The sequence below is a fragment of the Triplophysa rosa genome, linkage group LG20 (assembly GCF_024868665.1).
Source record: "Triplophysa rosa linkage group LG20, Trosa_1v2, whole genome shotgun sequence".
Classification (NCBI taxonomy): domain Eukaryota; kingdom Metazoa; phylum Chordata; class Actinopteri; order Cypriniformes; family Nemacheilidae; genus Triplophysa; species Triplophysa rosa.
Window position 1 is genome coordinate 11118455 of NC_079909.1, and position 18023 is coordinate 11136477.

Below are 18023 nucleotides of genomic sequence, written 5' to 3' on the forward strand. Positions count from 1 at the left end.
AACAAAAACATCCTGGGCGTCCGTATGAGATAAAAGTGGTGGATGATGACATTATCCTCTCCATGATAAAGAAAAACATCTTCACAACGTCCAGACAAAAAAAGGTGGGAGCTTCATATTAAAGAGCTGTAATTCCTAAAGACTTCAGCTAATCTGGATGTGAATACACTCTAAATAAAGCTGAGAGTGTGCACTTTAAGACAATATCCACAATGTGCTTCTGTCTAAATATTTATGGACCTAACTGTATGTTCTCCTATTTTAATCTTTTCAACATTTGCTTTTTATTTGACGGTTCTATTTTTTCACTAGTTTTCCTCGAGCAGACTTGACGGACCTGGCACAGTTGAACCTCAGCAAAATATTTGTGGTTTTGAAATTCCGATATATTTTTTTTAGTTTGAAATGTAAAAGTACAGGAAGTATACATCTTTGATGCAATTGTTTAAATGGTTTTTGACTAGTGATTAAGGTGCTGTGCATTTGTTCAAAAACTGGTTTTAAAGTACTGGCAATGAGAATCACAACATTAAATAAATGGAATTTTAACATTATGGGACCATATCTTATTTTCATATTTCATGATTTTTATTTTTTGTCATAAATCATAATTATTAGTTACTGTTTATGATTATCTCTGGGTTTTGCAAATATCTAAGTATTAAAAGTGCTTGTCAACTTTGACAACACAGTATTTAATGGTTTAAAAAGTACAGTATTTATTCCATTCCCTGAAAAACAGCACGTTTGGACATCTGAGATTTCGGATAGACAGCGCCAATATTTGTCAAATGTAAAATAGTCTCGCAATGCTTAGCATTTATTTAGCTTAATCAGACCTTGCTTTGACCTAGATGTGCGTTCAAAAAACAAAAGTGAATGTTTTCACCCATGGCAACCATCCCTCTTTCATTTCTCATTCTGCTTTCACAGATCATTGTGTTTGGAATGCTGGGGGAAAGAAAACCACTTGTGATTGCTATGTGGTCAGACTACCTTTCCCTGACCTGGAGCGAGTGTTCCCTCAGAGGGAAGTTATTTTGGCACTCGCAGACCTAAAATACTTAAAGGTCCATCAACCGAGACCTCCAGCCAGTCAGGTACGGTGTAATAAACCAGACGGAGGTGGAAAGGATGAACATAGCCACATTATGGTCCCCACCTCTCCCTGCAGTGAAATGGATTCACACCATTTCAACCTCAATGGGCCCTTGTGGATCTAAATGTCTGTTTTGAAATATGGAATATAAACTCTATTGGGATTGACAATGTCTCTCTGCCAGCAGGCTGTAAACAGGCCGTGGGTGAATGAGGATGATAATGTTCCTCTTTTTGTCCGTTCAAAATGAACCCCAGCTGACTGGCAATGGGAGCAATGAAATAGACCCCCTTTGGGCCACCGTTGCAACTTGATGGTTAAAGTGTATGACTGCTTTTATATGGTATTGAGGTGAGAGTTCCTGTCTTTTTTAATGAAAAAGGCAACCGATTGGTTGACGGTTAAAGCCGACGGTGACACTTTTCTCACAACGGGGCAGGCTGTCATTTCTCTTTCTTTCGTTGTTTTTTGTCTCAGTTTGGGCTGTTGCGCCTGTGACCGTTTAGGAACAGTTATTTGTCAGGCACTTTCCCTCGTTCTCCCCATCACTTTATCTCGTATTTCGTCTCAATTTCTCTCCATCTCCCTCGGTTTGTCATTTGACGGTCTCTTTAGTACCTGCTCGTTTTTTTCTTCTCACACCTATTTTATTTTTCATCTCTCTCTCCTCTCTGTCTCTCTCTCTCTCTCTCTCTCTCTCTGGCTCTTTCTCTCTGGTGCTCCTGTGGGCTCTAAACCTTCTCCTCCCCTCCACCAGTGAGCGGTAATGACAGACATTTGTTTAATCCAGGCAGTGGGAAATGAGATTAGAGAGAGGAGAGGAGAGCTTACTGTGCTATCTCCCACGCTGTGCCCACAGGCTCCGTCTGCATGATGAAGGAGGAGAGAATGAAGGGGAAGAGTGAGAGAGAGATGGAGGAAGAAATAAAACCATGTATGTATATGCAGTCATTTAGTGACTGTGGGCCCAAAACATACCCACCACAGAGGATTGTGTCATTGTTTCCCTTTGAGGAAAAACTCATTGTGCTGATGAGGACAAAGATGGTAATGATGATCAGGGATGCAGCACCCATTATAGCTGGAGGATGCTCGCCTCCCCCTCAATGGCAAAATCTATTTTTTTAGATCATTCCTAAGCCCATGATGATGAAGAACAGTGTTCAACTGTGTATCAGCAGTATTAAAACATCCATCCTCTCTTGATGTGGTGTATGTGTGCCTATTATACACACTGTCACTCAAACATTTGGCATGCTTCACTAAATGTATTCTCGGGACCCTTCAGACCTTCTGATCCAACGACTTACTATACATTTTGCATATATATGTATTTATTTACCAAACCAAAGCGTGTTTATTTATTTTTAATGGATGAGTTGGAACGGATAGTGATGGAACAGCAGCCAAGGATTCCACGCATTTAAAAGCATCCCAGAATGCACATTGGTTGAGAGAATGCCAAGAATGTAAAGCTGTAATCTATGGTGGGCGTATTAAAGAAGCTAAAGTAGAAGATAGTTTTGATGTGATTATTTGAAATTCTATATGGTTATTTGAATTAAGGTTTTGTTTGTATTTTGATGGCTTTGTCACTTTTTTCAAAGTCCATTTATGGAAGTTGTGGCACTCGGCGGCCATGTTTGCAACGGCTCCAGGCAGCTATTTCATTCATAGCATGACCACAGTCCTATCTACTTGAATGGGAGAAGACAGATATTTCTAAAATCACAACAAATAGAATATTTCCACCCAACAATTAAACCTGATGATCTTAAATTGTGCTAAAATTGTTCTTTTCGAATTCGCAATAGCTAATGCGCACAGGCTGGCAAGCACCTCACGAGAATGTCCATCGATTGACTTTTGTTTGTTTTTATTGGTAGGTGGGACTTTCTCCACTGGAGCGGCCATATTGAGCGTAGCATTCCTTCTCTATTCATAGTAATGGCAGCGGTGCATTTTGTTATATTATCTACTATTTATTAGTATTTTTACGACAATAGTTCACACTTATGTTTAGAAGTAGTCATTAAGTAAACATTTAAGGCGACTTAAAGGTCAGTTGTGTCATTTTTAGAAGGATCTTTGCATTGACAGAAATGCAATATAATATAAATAACTATGTCTTCTGAGGTGTATAAAGACCTTACATAATCGAGCGTTATGTTTTCATTATCTTAGAATTAGTTATTTCTATCTACATACACCGCGGGTCCCCTTGCATGGAATTCACCATGTTGTTTCTACAGTAGCCCTAAACGGACAAACTGCTCTACAGAACGCATTTTGTAAATACGTCATCTCCTTCGGCAAAGAAGCGAAAATGTGACGACATCTTAGTTCTGTGTCCGCCACCTTAGTGCTTCGAAAGGCAGGGGGAGAAGATGAAATGAACCGTTGCAATTCTCAACCTCACCGCTAGATGGTGCTATATTTCATACACTGGACCTGTAAAGTACACTTAAGGTGCTTTGCTGAAGAGCACAATGGTGCTGTGTCATACATGCCCTTGTTCCAGATTCGAACCTGCAACCTTCTGGTTGCCAGCCTGCATCTTTTGCATAATACCACACAAACAGTGTTGTTAAAAATGTATTCGCAGAATCGCTGATGTGATTCTCATTCACTTTGTAACGTTTTGTCAGAACAGCAGGCGACGAGTGAGAAAACAATTCAATGATTATGTATAACAAAATCCGCTGACGAAGCTGTTGCCCCCTACGAGCCTTTTGAGTTCTCTCTCTGTTGGTAGTCAAGAGTAGTTTGTGTCTGGGGGTAAATGCACTGTTTACCTCTTCATTCTTTTCTGGCATGTATATCAAAATACCTTTTGTTTAAAGCACAGAAGTATTTTTCTCACTTTTCGTTGCTCTGTTCAGTAGTGCATACACTGACATAAAAACTGCCTTAGTCAGGATGCGCTTGGCACAGAAGGGGGATTTTTAGACATCTTTTGTCTTCTGACTTCAGTAAGTGTGTATATGTGTCTACCCCACAACCCCTGCTTTACAGCGGCTTACAAACTGTGGTTGACTACACTTCAATTCTAATTAGTCAACGATACGCATTTAGAACACTCGGGAACACTGGGAAAATACTTATTTTTCATGCTGTGATGATGCCAGAGTGCATCCGTGCGCAGTATGGACATCAAAATAAAAATATTTTCTCCCAGAAGACATGCTTGTCTATACCAGTCACCCATACATACTAACACAAGAAAATATCTCATATGCTTGATGACTTTTTCCGATTTAACCGTGTGAAATGCTGTCACCCACAATGTATGATCACATATTTGTCATTTGGAAACATGCGGTGATGTCACCAGATCTTGATAGAGAGACGCACTGAACAGGAGGTTTTAACTCACACCTATAGGTACTCAAATGCTCTTTTTAAGCACATTGTGTGTTTATTCATGTCACAGAGGCTAACGCGAACATATAAATCACTAGTAATCACAAACACCATTCTTACTTTTTTAATTAAGAGGGCTAAAAAATGGGCGTCACATGCTTGACATCTTTGTAAACGGCTGTAAAAAAGTTACTCTGGCATATAAAAATGTTATACTGCTTTCACTGTTAGAAGTTAATAACATAAGTTTCAGTTGATTTACTCATAAGTACTGTTCATCAGCAGTTTCTTAACACAAAAAAGAAAGAATAATATCTTATCAGCATTGCATTAATTTGTCCCTGACAAAGCAGACAAGTTATGGCTGTCTTAGCTCTGCAGGAATTTGTGCTTACTTTCCTCTGAAAACCGGCGAGCCATATGGTCAAACGTCTACGTTTTCTTAATTTGCAGAAGTTATTAAAACCAAAAGTGTGGATCAGCAGCAGTTGTGTCTAGTTTGTCTTTTGTGCTGAGGATCAGGGTGTACCAAATTTTACCATAATGATTTTAATAGTACATTCTCTCTGCGGCTTACCTGTTAAAACAAGTTATTATATTATGTGATGTAGTACTTCAGCTCTTATTAGTTTTAAAGAAGTATTTGCTAACATACTAGACTGTAGGAGAAGCATTGTTCTAGTTTTTCAGCAGAGTAGCCACAGCTACAGTACAAAAAAATCCATAAATCTACATAAAGTTCCACTTTCTTGCAGTACCTTTATAAAATAGAAACAACTTTTGTACTTTCTGAGACTTTTGCCCCTGCGCCACAGTACACGTGGCATTGTTCAAGTTTCATCTTGCGTTATATTTGCTGGAATGACTCCTCGCCTCTATAATTTCATCAATTTGCAGTCCTTTTCAAAGCCATTGTTCCTGCAGGTAACACTGTGATTTTTCACTGCGATGTAGCAATTTAATCTTGTTATAAATGGAATACATCATCTCGCTGGTCTCTGTTCTCAGAAAATGTTGTAAAAGTAGTACTTCAGTTGTGCATTACACGCTACAGATCTCCATTTGTAGGTTACACCTTTACAAAGGTTAATGAATGTAATACAGTCTTAGCCCAAGATAGCACGCCTACGGACCACCTACATTACTTCAGGGCAGGGGTTCCCAAATTTTTCAGCCTGCGACCCCCAAAATAACAGTGCCAGGGACTCGAGACCTCCACGATCCTCTGAGGGGGCTAAAGTATAAAAACAAGCGCGCAACTGCGCACACGCGCTAATTAAGTCTATCCAATGACACGCGCAAAAGAACACAGTCTAACATAACATGACTTTATCGTTTTTTACTCATTATTTTACTTATCAACCATGAACTATTACTACAGATGGTCAAATTTCATCAAACTGATTCGAGTGCTGATGGATGTCCTCTTTATGCAAACGCCGGCCTCTTTTCGTACCTGAGGACGATGGCCTTTCTGTCTGCGGCGCATCTCCCCCCTCCTCCGCTGGCCTCCCTGCGTTGTGTTTGGTCCATATTAACCAACGTTTGGTCAATATTAACCAACGTTTCATTTCGACAAATAAAACTATCCTAAACTTAAAGCCTGAAAAATAATCTGCGTGCACATATGGGAATGTTTAACGTGGTGCTGTAAATTGACTTGCTGCACCTAACCTAATGCGGTTGCTAATGTGACCTAATCACCTCATCAGCTGATGGCTTTTTATTTGCATGGTCTCTACTTTGGGAAGCCCTGCTTTAGATGACTGTTTGATGCATATTGCTCAAAAATCATGAAAGCATTTATTCAGTTTGGCAAGCTCTAATTTGATTGGCTGACACATTATCAGTGAGCGAAAGCATGTATGGTTTTATCACAGTATTTATTATGTATGTATGGGCACAAATCCTAGACACAGTTTTTTAGTTTGTTACCTTTGCATAGCCAATATTTATATTTTCCAAGCCTGTTCTATGTATGAACCATAGATGCTCACTTAACGTGTCCATCAATCAATCTCTTCTTGTCTAAGTGGGTGGTTCTTGGCTAGAAAAAGCCGTGGTGCCATCAGACACGAGACTGTATGTAATACTGTACTCCACTTAATCCATGTGCTTACCGCTGTATACTGCCGTGGAGTCTAAAACGCTAGTGTCTGCTTTAGTAGTTTGCTCGGGTACATCCCTCGAATGCGCGAGACGGGATGAGAGTCCAGCTTGGGAAATTACGGTAGCAGCCGCTGATTGAACCACTGATGGAGACCATTTGAGCCTCGGTGCTGCGGGAGAAAATTGAATTACCCTCACAATCTGTTTGTGCATCCCTCTGTTGTTCTGTTACCTCCACCGTGTGTGTGTGTTTGTGGAGACTGTGTTTTCTATTACCTCGTTGAATGCGTGAAATCCCCCTGATCTGCTTTACGGTTACATGCGGCCAGATTTAACCATGTCACAGTTACAGGATATTACCTCTTTTATGACACGGCACACGGTCGGGAACGGCTGCACCCACAACTGTAAAGCCTCTAGAAATATTGGGCCTGCTTATTAGATTGACAGTGTTGTTTGTTTGGTCGCGTTGAACCTTCTGGTGTTGGTTTTGGCTTTTATCCTTACATTACCTTGAAAGAAGTTAGATCCATAAGATACTGTATGTTACCTTTCATTACAACAAAACCCAGTATCTTCTGATCACAATGTCTATACGTGATTGAATGTCTGTGTCTATACAAAACAGCTCAATGACAGCATTTATCCATTTTTAAACCCAATCCTCTAAACCATTGCTCTGGTTTGCATAAAATTTGGTTGTTATTATCTACTTCAGACATTATTGAGGTAATTTTGTTTAATTACATCATTTGGCAGGAATACTGTGGGTCAATGAGATGTTTCCGAATTTGTCTCATGGCATCTTCTAAATGTTGCGAGTCATTTTGTTGTGTCAAATTACAGTCATAGCATAATGAAAGTAAGGTGTCGTGTTCTATAGGTTTCCGCAAAAACTGTCGCAAGATGATTCAGAAACAGTTTGAAGACAATCTGTAGCACTGTAGGAGTACACAAGTACATTCAGCGGGTTTTTTAAGTAAACCGTGTTTCTGACCAAAGCCTGAAATAAGCACTGGAGAGTGTATATATGAAAACAATTTACTAGAGCAAACAAACTGAATGCACTTGTGCTGAATCCACAAGTCATCATTGATGTTCTTGTTCGTTGTGGTAAAATTAAAATACCTTTATCAGCTGGTGACAACCGGTGCTGTTCTGGATCAATACAAGCTCTTGGAGCTGTGGCTTATTGGTTAACACAAATGCAACAGTCATATTAAGCTGTGGCGCTCGCGAGGTTTCAATCCAACCCTTGCTATGTCTAGTTCATTTTTCATTCACGTCCACTGTTATTTTTCTATCAATACAATGGCAAAATCCAACAGTTTTATACTCAACCATAGAGACTAAAACCCATCTTAAGTTCTAGTGAAACTCAAATAATACAATGCTTAAACAACAAACAAGATTGATGTTTTTTTTGGACTGTCTAAAAGCTGTCACCATCTCTGACAGCTTAAACCCTCAGCAGTGCACTTCTGCTTGTTTAAGCAATCAAGAACGTTTTACTTCATTGTTATTCTGCACACAACCCATTAGTAATAATTAATCAAAACAAACAACTGGCACAAAACAATAAAGTCCATTGTTGTTTTCATAATCAGACAACTAATTCATTTGTATGAAGCCAACTTTCCGTCTTTTTCTCCTGTAGGGAGGGAGACATGGAGGAACATGGAAATTTCGTCTACTTACTGCTCTCACTCCAATTAATACAGAATTCCATGTGGAACGGAATATTGTTTGTTGCCGTTTATGCCATGAATTATTCATGTTTTTGTTGTGGGAGTGTTTTGTTGGTAGATACGATTCTTTGCATCCTTTGCTCTCTTGTATTCTCTCACTCTGCTTGTTTTAACAAGACCCAGCAGAATTGTGATGGTTGCATTACTCCAGCACTTGTAATGCAAAATAGTTTTTTTACGCAGAGCGTGCGCTCGTCCGTTATCTGAATCTTAATTATATCAGGCATGTACAGTATCTATTACAAGACATGACCGTATTGTACTAACAATGTAAATAAAAAAGAACTTTGGATACTTGTGCGGTTTCCAGTGGCCTACCGCAAATATAGGTGGCCTCGCACGCAACTTGCAAGTTGTGATGTAGCTAATGCCTAAACAAAATGTGTATATTTTTGTCTCTGTCCTTCCGGAACCTTCTGGAAAAAAGACTGTACTCTTTAATTGGTTGAACACTGTGTTGTCAAAGTTGACAAGCACCTTTCAAAACGTTTTATTGGTTAGATGTTTGCAAAATCCTGTGACAAACATAAAGGGTGACTAATAATAATGATATATAGCAAAAAAATAAAAACCATGAAATATGGAGCTGGAGAAAACCAGCAGCGATTTGCTGCTTAAACAAATGATTGTGTACAGAAACCAAATCTAAGATTTAACTGTAACATACTTTACATGCAACATACGGTAACAAGAAAAGCTACATAACTAATGTGACGAAATGTACTGTAAAACAGTGAAACTTTCTTTCTTTCTTGATCATAGAACACATTTGAAATGGTTTCGCATTGTTTCTTATGCCACACGCAGTGACCGAATACACTTCTGAACAGGAAAGTGAGTAATCTGTATTTTCAGAGAAAGAAATAATTGCAATGACCTTTCATTCTGAGACGTTTGAGAGAATGCACGCATAGTCACATAACGAGAGCATTTGAACACGCGATTGTGTCTGAGTCTAAGAAACCAGCCGTATATAGACAGGAAAGGCTAAGTGGGTCTTGGAATGCTGGAAATGTTTTATACAATTATTTTCTTCAGGCAGATGCTACTTAATTGAACCTAAACGCACGTCTGCATCTTGAATGAATCATTAGTGGAGAATTTCTTTTTCGATTTCTTTCTCTGTTTTCTTTCTGGCTAAAGAAAAGATCCTTGATGTTTTACAGTTGGCTAAGTCTGATTCGTGCGTGCTGGGAGTCTGAAATCGGAACAGTGATTGTTAGTCATCTCCTGGTGAGCGCTACAAGGTTTAGGCATGGGCGTGAGTTCAGACGTGGTGTTCGAGTCTGCATCCGTGCCAAAATGCCCAGATTGTGTGCCAATGTGTCTGCGTGAGCCTTAGGGAAGAGAGAGGAACTGCCTGAAATCGCAGCAGTGGGGGGCGAGAGACTGAATAAATGAGAAATTGTTATTCATGTAGAATAAAGAAACGACCATGGCATTGTTTGAAAGACCTACAGCACTGTGTTGTGCGTATGGGTGTGTATGTGTGCGTGTCGTGGGTTGACTTTTTCCAGAGTATGCTTTTTTGAAACATGAATTGCACACTCAGGGGTGAATGAATGTGTGAACTTTTAGTCAAAACTGTGTTTCACCCAGAGAAAAGAGCAGTTTAGTTGCCTCATAGAAAATTGAATTCTCCTTTCTGCATTCAGCATAGAAGGGGAGAAGAAATGCTCCTAACACTTCCATGCAAGCCACGTAACTAATTTAATGAAATGCATTTATTAAATAGATGATTCACTGCATTTCTTCATTGCTAATATAATATTGAATACACTGCATACGGCTGTAGTTAAAGCAGTATTGTTAATGTAATGTTTTGTACTTTTCATTGTCTGCTGTGTTGTACTAAATACTTGTTGATTCAGAGTACTTGGTTAATGTTCTTGCTTCTAACCGTCTCTTTGTTTTTTCTCACTTGTAGATACCCTGCTGTCTTCTGGCCATGGTGAGTACTTGAGAAATATGTTCCCGGATACATCTCTGCATGAGTCCGAATGGGCCAGATTTCAAATTTGATTATTGTTTTGCGAGGTTGGTCGCCAAACAAGCGAGACTCACTCCGAACGGCCGCGGCAACATATGTAATATGACTTTAGTGACATGAAGAACCCAATCTTTGTTAGTGATTACCGAAGAGTCACCTTTGCAACCTTGGTTTCAAAGCGGGCATATTTTCCCAGCATGTTCATTCAATCATTCTCGTCTCTCTATGGTCAATCACCTCTTACGGTTCACACGCGTACAGTCTGGCTGTTTGTCAAAGATGAAGTGCCCACCCGGGGGAAGCGCTGTATAGATAGACCCTTTTTTCATTTACGTTCGGCTCGGCAGGGGGCAATCTTTACAGTGTGTGTTTTTCCTATTGACGTTGCGCTGTGATAGATCCTCAAATTGCCCCCTATTTTTGCCGAAATGGAGTGTTGGAAGAATCGCAGCGTGCGTATGTGCATGCATGTGTGGGATATAATGGACAGCGGGGCAAGCATATAGCCAACCCGCACAGCTGCTGGGGCGACTGGAAACTCGCACCTGCGCTGATCATATCTGCAGGGACGGAGAGAAAAGAGAGATCAGAAAAGCAGTGAACAGCCTGGCAGAGTCTTTGTTTAAAGGGCAGTCCTGTCTTACACTCGAAACTGTATACGGTTTGCACTCAAAGCACAGTCTCCCACAATGCTTTGTGAAAACAAGATGTGGCACTGTGTCCAGTTTTCGTTTACTCTGCACTTTGGATGAGAATAGGAAATGTGCAGGCCAGCAGGGTCTGTATTTCTAGGCCAGCAGATTTACTTTCTTGCTAGTGCTCTTTTGTCAGACGGTAAGCTGCTACAAATAGTGTGCTGCCCTTCAAGATTTTTGCAAATGCACCATATGGAACAGAATAGCGCTAATGCAGGTGCTTTCAATAGCTTCAAAAGATTGTGGGAAAAACTGTTTATTGAATGCCTTAACAGGAAATTTCAGAATTTCATACTTTGTAGTGTGGTTTTGGAGTAAATTGAGTATAATGTTTTATTTGTTTTTCATTGCTTGAGAACCAGCTGCATTGTGAAAGAGATTCAGTTTGTGATTTTAGTAAGTGGTCCCTTGCACTTCCCCTGTTTGTTGAATTCGTCATATGGCCATGTGATTCTTGATTTGGTATTTTAATGATTTTTAACCTCTTAAAGCGGAGGTAACACACACAGCTTCTCCCTATCTTATATTAATCTTGAGTACTTATACAGTAGTTCTGCATACTTTGTATCTTCGAAGAGTATCTAGTTTGAACAAATTTATAAAAGACAGATACAGCTGATTATTTCCGAAAACAGGTAACCCTTCTGAAAGCATGCGGGGGGGGGAAGGGGGGTGGAACTACAGCACGAGCACAATACATCATTGCATTACCCCTGCATAACTGTTGATTCACTATACACGTATGCGCCGATTGCCACCAAAGCACAGACATTTGACGCAGCTTCACGCGTGCAGTTCATGTCCGGCATCTTTCAGCACTGGGACCGCTCAGTTTTAAATCCGATCTCCAAATCCAGCGTTATATCCACCGTTTATATAACATTCCTCACAGAAATGCTACAATGAACGCAGCGCATTGATGGGCATGCTCTCGCGTGGCCGTGCTTTTCCAGGAGAATTATCCAATAAGGGAGTAAGAAAAGTTACGTAAAGGAATTTCATGTTCGATAAAAACTTTTATGAAACCTATACGAACCCTAGGGGGGTGCACAGAAATACTACGTGATACGTCCAAACTGATAACTTGACCATGTTAAGTATGATTGTACATTGTAAAATGCATGAATGCATGAAACACTGTTGCACCACCCCTTTAAGCTCTGGTGGATATTTTTACCTGAATTTAAAAAAGTGCTCTACCCCCATACATTGGAGTAAATTGATAAAAATGGTCTCATTTTACAGAAAACCCTCAAAATTTTAACAATGTGAAACTAATTTGACAATTTATCTATGATATCTCACTCTGAAGTGTTAGATCGGTAATATTATTTGACAGTGAGATCTTACTTTTGATGAATGGCCCATCTATGGTTTGTGTGATATTCAAATAATATTCAGTTTCATCCCTGCTGAAAAAAACTGCATTTGCTGGTTAGGTAGGTTTTGAAGCATGGTAGCTGGTTTGTGCTGTTTTAAGCTGTTTTGATTTTTAGTTATGGTTTTTACAGTGGAGAGTGTTGGCTGGGTTTTGGGAAGACAAATTCAGACCTTAGTTTTCTATGTAACATAAATGTGAAAATGACGGTAAAGCTGAGGTTCTAACCATTTAAAAGATACCATATATGTTTTGTGCTTTGATGAGCAACTTTGATGATGCAATACTGGACCGGCCACAGGGTCCCAGAGTTTAAGGTTTGATGTTACGGTAATTGTTTTATTTTTACAAACAATTGTTATACAGGATCTTTAATTTTATTATGTCTAGTCCATTTAATTTCTACTTGTTGAAACGTTACATCATGTAGTAATACATTTACTGTATTTATCACAAGTATTGAGAATGGTGTGATTCTACTTTAGTTTTTCTCAAAAACATTTGAAATGTGAGCATGTCAAAATATATTATTTTTTACTGTAAATTTGAAATTACACTCGCTAACTTGTGTGGGATGAAACTTTTAGGGGATTAGATAAGCCTCAGACTTATATTGCTAATGCAATATAAAAGTCCATGTACTCCTACAAAAGTCCACATGAAGACAAAACTGTAATTATAGAACTACCTACAGTATACAGGATTTCGTACCATATACTGTACTGCTGCGTACATACAGACAGACACAAATTATTTATATCGATGTTTCTGCTGAATTTCTCTCCCTCCCTTTTAATGCCTACCTCTATTCTTCATATGAATACTGGTTGATGGCTTAGACCAAATGAATGAAAGGTGAGAAAGAGGTGAGTATTTGAAAAGATAGAGAAATGAAGATGAAAGATTGAATGAAGGAGAACTATGTGTCCTTGGCCTTTGTGGGCCGGGGACTGGCTGCACTCGGCGGTTTGATGACAGGACGCTTTACAGCTGTCAGCTTAGCCTCAGCTCCCTACCTCAGAGAAAAAAAACTTGCACATTTCTCACTACGCTCTCCTTTTATTCATACTACATTCTCGTTCTCATTCAATTCTTTTCTTTTGGGGTTTATCTGTGGTTTGTTTTTTCTGAGGTCAGATACAGATTAGCATTTCATATAAAAAACATAAAATTGTTGAAAGCCCTGCAGTTCTTTATGTTGGTATAGCTATGCATCACTAATACATCACTAGGGGCGTTTTCAGATTGGGCTCGTTTGCTGCGGTCTGAACTTGGGTGCGATTGTTCCTGCCGCCACCCGCAGCGTTGGATTGGTTTCAGACTCAACCTGATTCTGTCGAACCCTGGTGTGTTTGCGTTGCGAACCCTGGTGTGTGATCAATATATTGTGTTATTATTAATTTGGTGCTATTATGCGCAGCAGAGTAAATGACATTTGGGTTTACTGTATGCGCGTTACATGCAGACGGCTTTCTGCTGCTTGCAAACAGCCTATTTTGAGGAAACAGTGGATTACCATTGACCTGCCGCTCTGATTCCACTCACAACGCTGAAATATGATGCTGCCTGCACTCTCGCTCGAATCCAAGGTAAATCATCAACACTATCATCTCTTACATGTGTTTTATTGAAGGAAATACATCGTAATCGGCTTAAACGCATCCGCAGGTCACTTTACTTCCTCATCAAGTGCGCACCCGGGTCCGTGTTGCTTTCATGAACCCTGCCACAGTTCGAGAGCAACCAAACTCAGACCACCTCCTTCAGGTAGTCTCGGGTTCGGTAGCCAGGAGCGCACCCGGGTTCGCTTGACAGCTTTCACATTAGCGATTTTTCATGCGAACCGCGCCCCGTTCCGAACTGAACTCCAAGTGTGAAAGCCACCTAATATAGCCGCCAAGTGAACGGACTTGTCTTACTTTTGCTACGGCTCTCCTTCTCTGTAAAATCCTTACTTTCTGTTTTTTTCGTCCCTTTTTCTTTTTCTCGACACCTTTTACTCTCTTTCAGTTTAATTGGCGCAAGCTAAGGTAGGCCTAGGTGTAATTGTTATAGCAGAAAGTGCCTTGGTCGGCTGGTTTTAAAGCCTTTTATCTGTAATCTCCCGATTGATTATGCTTTTTCTGCCAGCCGAGCAAATTGTTCAAACCCATCAGGTGCACGGCAGGGGAAAAAAAAGAGCAAAAGGAGCTTCAGCTGTGTAACAGCCAAATCACTAAGCACATCGGCAAGAACATGAAATTTAGTGACAGACAACGCAATGCTCCTTTCATTTTGCACACAGACAGACGCATACACGCAGAAAAATTAAACACAGATGTTTTCCTCTCTGCTGATGGCGCTCTGGGTTAAAAATGGCGGAGATAAATTAAATTGCCTGAAATCTGTAATTTAGCCAAAAACAAAATTTAAAAAACGACAACTGAGTATTTGTGTCGGTATGTAATTTGGCAGCACAGCCCGCCCAGTTTCATCAATATCTTATTCGAAGCGGTTGTATTTTTAATACAATAGAGTAATAAATGCTGCCACCCAGGGGACTTGGCGTAGCCTCTTATTCTGCATATCTATCTCCAAGTAGGGCCTCCCGTTAGACTGTCGTAATGTGAAAAAATGCCCTGGTATGAAAAGCATTAGTCTTTAGTATTAGATTTTAATACAGTGCTAAGCAGCGAATAAGAGAAACTTAATAGCCGAGGTTAATGTGGGTGTGATCCAAAACTAGTTGACAGATATGAAGATAGATAACTACCGATATACTGCACATACTTAGTATGCAGGATACAATTACACACTGCTGCTCTCACTCGCTCGCTCTCCTTTGCCATCTCAACAGGGGAGCTATATCTGTGCTGCAAACAGATCCACCATTGGAGTGGCTCTCTAGTAGTCACCAAGTGAGGTGAAACATCCAATTTGGCCGCCTTTGGTGGAGAGACTGTCCAAACTCTTTCCATCATGATGGCATTGTGGGATAGAGATGCAGGTTGCCGGTTGGCAATTATATGACAGGTGCTGCCTAGGCAATTAGAAATTTGTTTGTGTGTGTGTGTGTGCGAGAATTAAAGGAATACACTGCAGGTGAGTTAAATATAAATCCAATACATAACTGTAAACAACAATTTTCCCATGAGATCAGGTTGGTTTAGTGTCACATTTTACTCACCTTTTACTGTAAATGGTTAAAACAACCAAGACTAATTTCAGTTGTTTGTCACACTGTATATTTAAGGAACCACCTTATTAAAGAATTTAAAGAGTGATCACACATTATCAGCCAACAGCTGTTGTCAACCTCTGGATCACAGAAACTGTGGTTCCTGTGAGCGATCGTGTGTGTACGGCGTACGCGTCCGCATGTGTTTGTTTGCGCTGCAGCTGAGTACCAATTAAAAACATCAGCCCTTTCAGCTTTGCGAGCTCCTTAAGGAAATAATCTCATATATATAAGCACAGGAGGCATGGCAGATGGTGTGATAGAGGTTTATTGCCAGTGAACTGTCACTTAGGAACACAGATTTATCGTTCGTGATTCAACACTACGCTTTAATTCAGCATTCAATCGCAACCTTTTACCTTCTCCTTACAGGGATAATGTTCTCGTGATGAAAAGACAATCACACTTGTCTTTTATTATACGAACGCAGCGCACTGGTAAATAAAATTCGCAGGGACGCAGCTGCGCTCGAACTGCACATCTGCTCTGGTGTAAGCCTGAGATCCACATCCAGACTAGAAAAACAATGCCAAACTGCATTAAGTCTATCAGTCAGTTCAGCTGGGTGCAGATTTGGGAGCCAAACTGAATTTGTGGTCGGTGTTTGTTCTTTGGTCCTGCAGTGAGGTGGACAGGGAAGAAAAAGAAACCATTTAACTTTGAGAGTGATGGATAAACAGTTATTGGGGTTTACCTCAGAGCTCGCACCTGTTTGTTTGGTTGTCCAGGCTGACAGGTTTGGCCTGAATGCCTTGACGGCCCTCTGCCACGTTGGACTCTTTTTCAAACCAATTAAAAGGCCAAAATTGATCACGCACCTACATGAACATTCACAATTATACAACAGACATATTGTAGATTCCCTCGTGTGGAAAGGTGCCTCGTTTTTGTTGCTAATATGGAATTTGGTCACACCCACTGATCTATATAAATGACTGGATTGCGCCTAGAACGCTAAACCAACAGCAGGAGGTGAAGCCACCGGAAGCGATCGTGCCTCCATCTTGGTATGCCCAACTGACAGAGAGCGCCATTGACTTACAGTCAAAATGAGGATCTAAAATAACCCGTTTTTCACCTTATTAGGTGCGCGATACGTTTTTAGTTTACATGTGTGTTTAAATTAATTGTTACTTCTAATGTTTTTTTCCTATGTTTATGTTTGTTCGGGCAGAATTGCGATGTATAGAAATCAGTGTGTAGAAGGTGAGTGTGTATTGCACACTGTTGTAATGGCACATGTGTAAATGTTTAGAAATGAAACTTCATGATTTAAAGAACATATACTGGCTGGCTGTATTTATCTGTATTTAGATTTCAGAATAAGCACATTTGTCATATGTTGAGGTGTCTTGTTAGTCTGCTGATCTGATATGTACGCTATTGTAATGAAAATGAACGTAACTCACTCTATTTCTAATAAGACGTGAAAATTCCCGACTTTAAGACATTTGGGTTGTAAGAATGTATTGTGAGACATGCCAACTTCAGTGTAATGACGTCATGAGCAATCCAGTCATTTATATGGATCAGTCGTCACACCACATTCAGTGTTATGTTTGTGAATTCTGTCTTGTGGGACTGAGAATGCATTTTGCTTTCATGCATTTTTCATAGATTTTGTAAAGTGGTTAATTTGTATGAATTTGTATGATGTGAATCATAATCATATATAATCATATACAGGTATATACTGTATTAAAAATAAATGTGTGACAATAGAGCACTTATGCACTTTTTTACCTAGGGTACAATTAACCACATAGTAAAAGAGTATGTTTTTACGGAATTGCTGTGAGATTGTGTTGGAACATGTAAAATGACCATTTAGACACTTGCTAATCTTCATCATATGTGTCTCTCTCTCTACCTTTGTCTGTCTGTGTCTCTCGCTTCTTCAGAGGCAGCACAGCATTAAGGCCTGTGGAGATCAACTGTGTCCAGGCAAATCCCTACACAAATTAGATAGCAAAGCCATTATTACATCCAATGTCTTCATGGCACTCCCAGAAGATAAATTACAACCTTTCTGCTCCTGTTCACAGTCAAAGAACAAAAAGAACCCATTTTCATTACTGCCAGTCTTTTCCTTTTGCTATTTCTCTCGTTCCTTTTTCTCTCAAGATAGGTGCAAAGGGAACAAGCCCCGTTTATTAGATGCTTAGGTGCTATCACACATTCCTCTTAGACTTTCAAATAAAGATTGTGAGAGAGTGTGTGTGTGCGTGTGTGTGTGTGTGTGTGCGTGCGTGCGTGCGTGCGTGCGTGCGTGTGTGTGTGTGTGTGTGTGTGAAAGCTGTTTAAAAGTTGAGCTGTATTCCACTAAAACAGAACATTGAGAATTTTTGCACCGTCTTCACACTTCAGATGGCATAAACGTCACACGTTTTCTCCGTTCCTGTCAAAATCTTCTAAGGGGAGTCA

At 40.0% G+C, this 18023-nt stretch overlaps 1 protein-coding gene across 1 annotated transcript in view; it reads left to right on the top strand.

Annotated features, from left to right (window-relative positions):
* cdh4 (cadherin 4, type 1, R-cadherin (retinal)) overlaps positions 1-18023 on the top strand; it is a 235449-nt gene that overhangs the window by 89703 nt on the left and 127723 nt on the right. The window contains exon 3 of the mRNA XM_057362164.1: positions 10247-10270. Within this exon, the coding sequence (XP_057218147.1) occupies positions 10247-10270 (24 nt within the window). The remainder of the gene's footprint in view (positions 1-10246; positions 10271-18023) is intronic.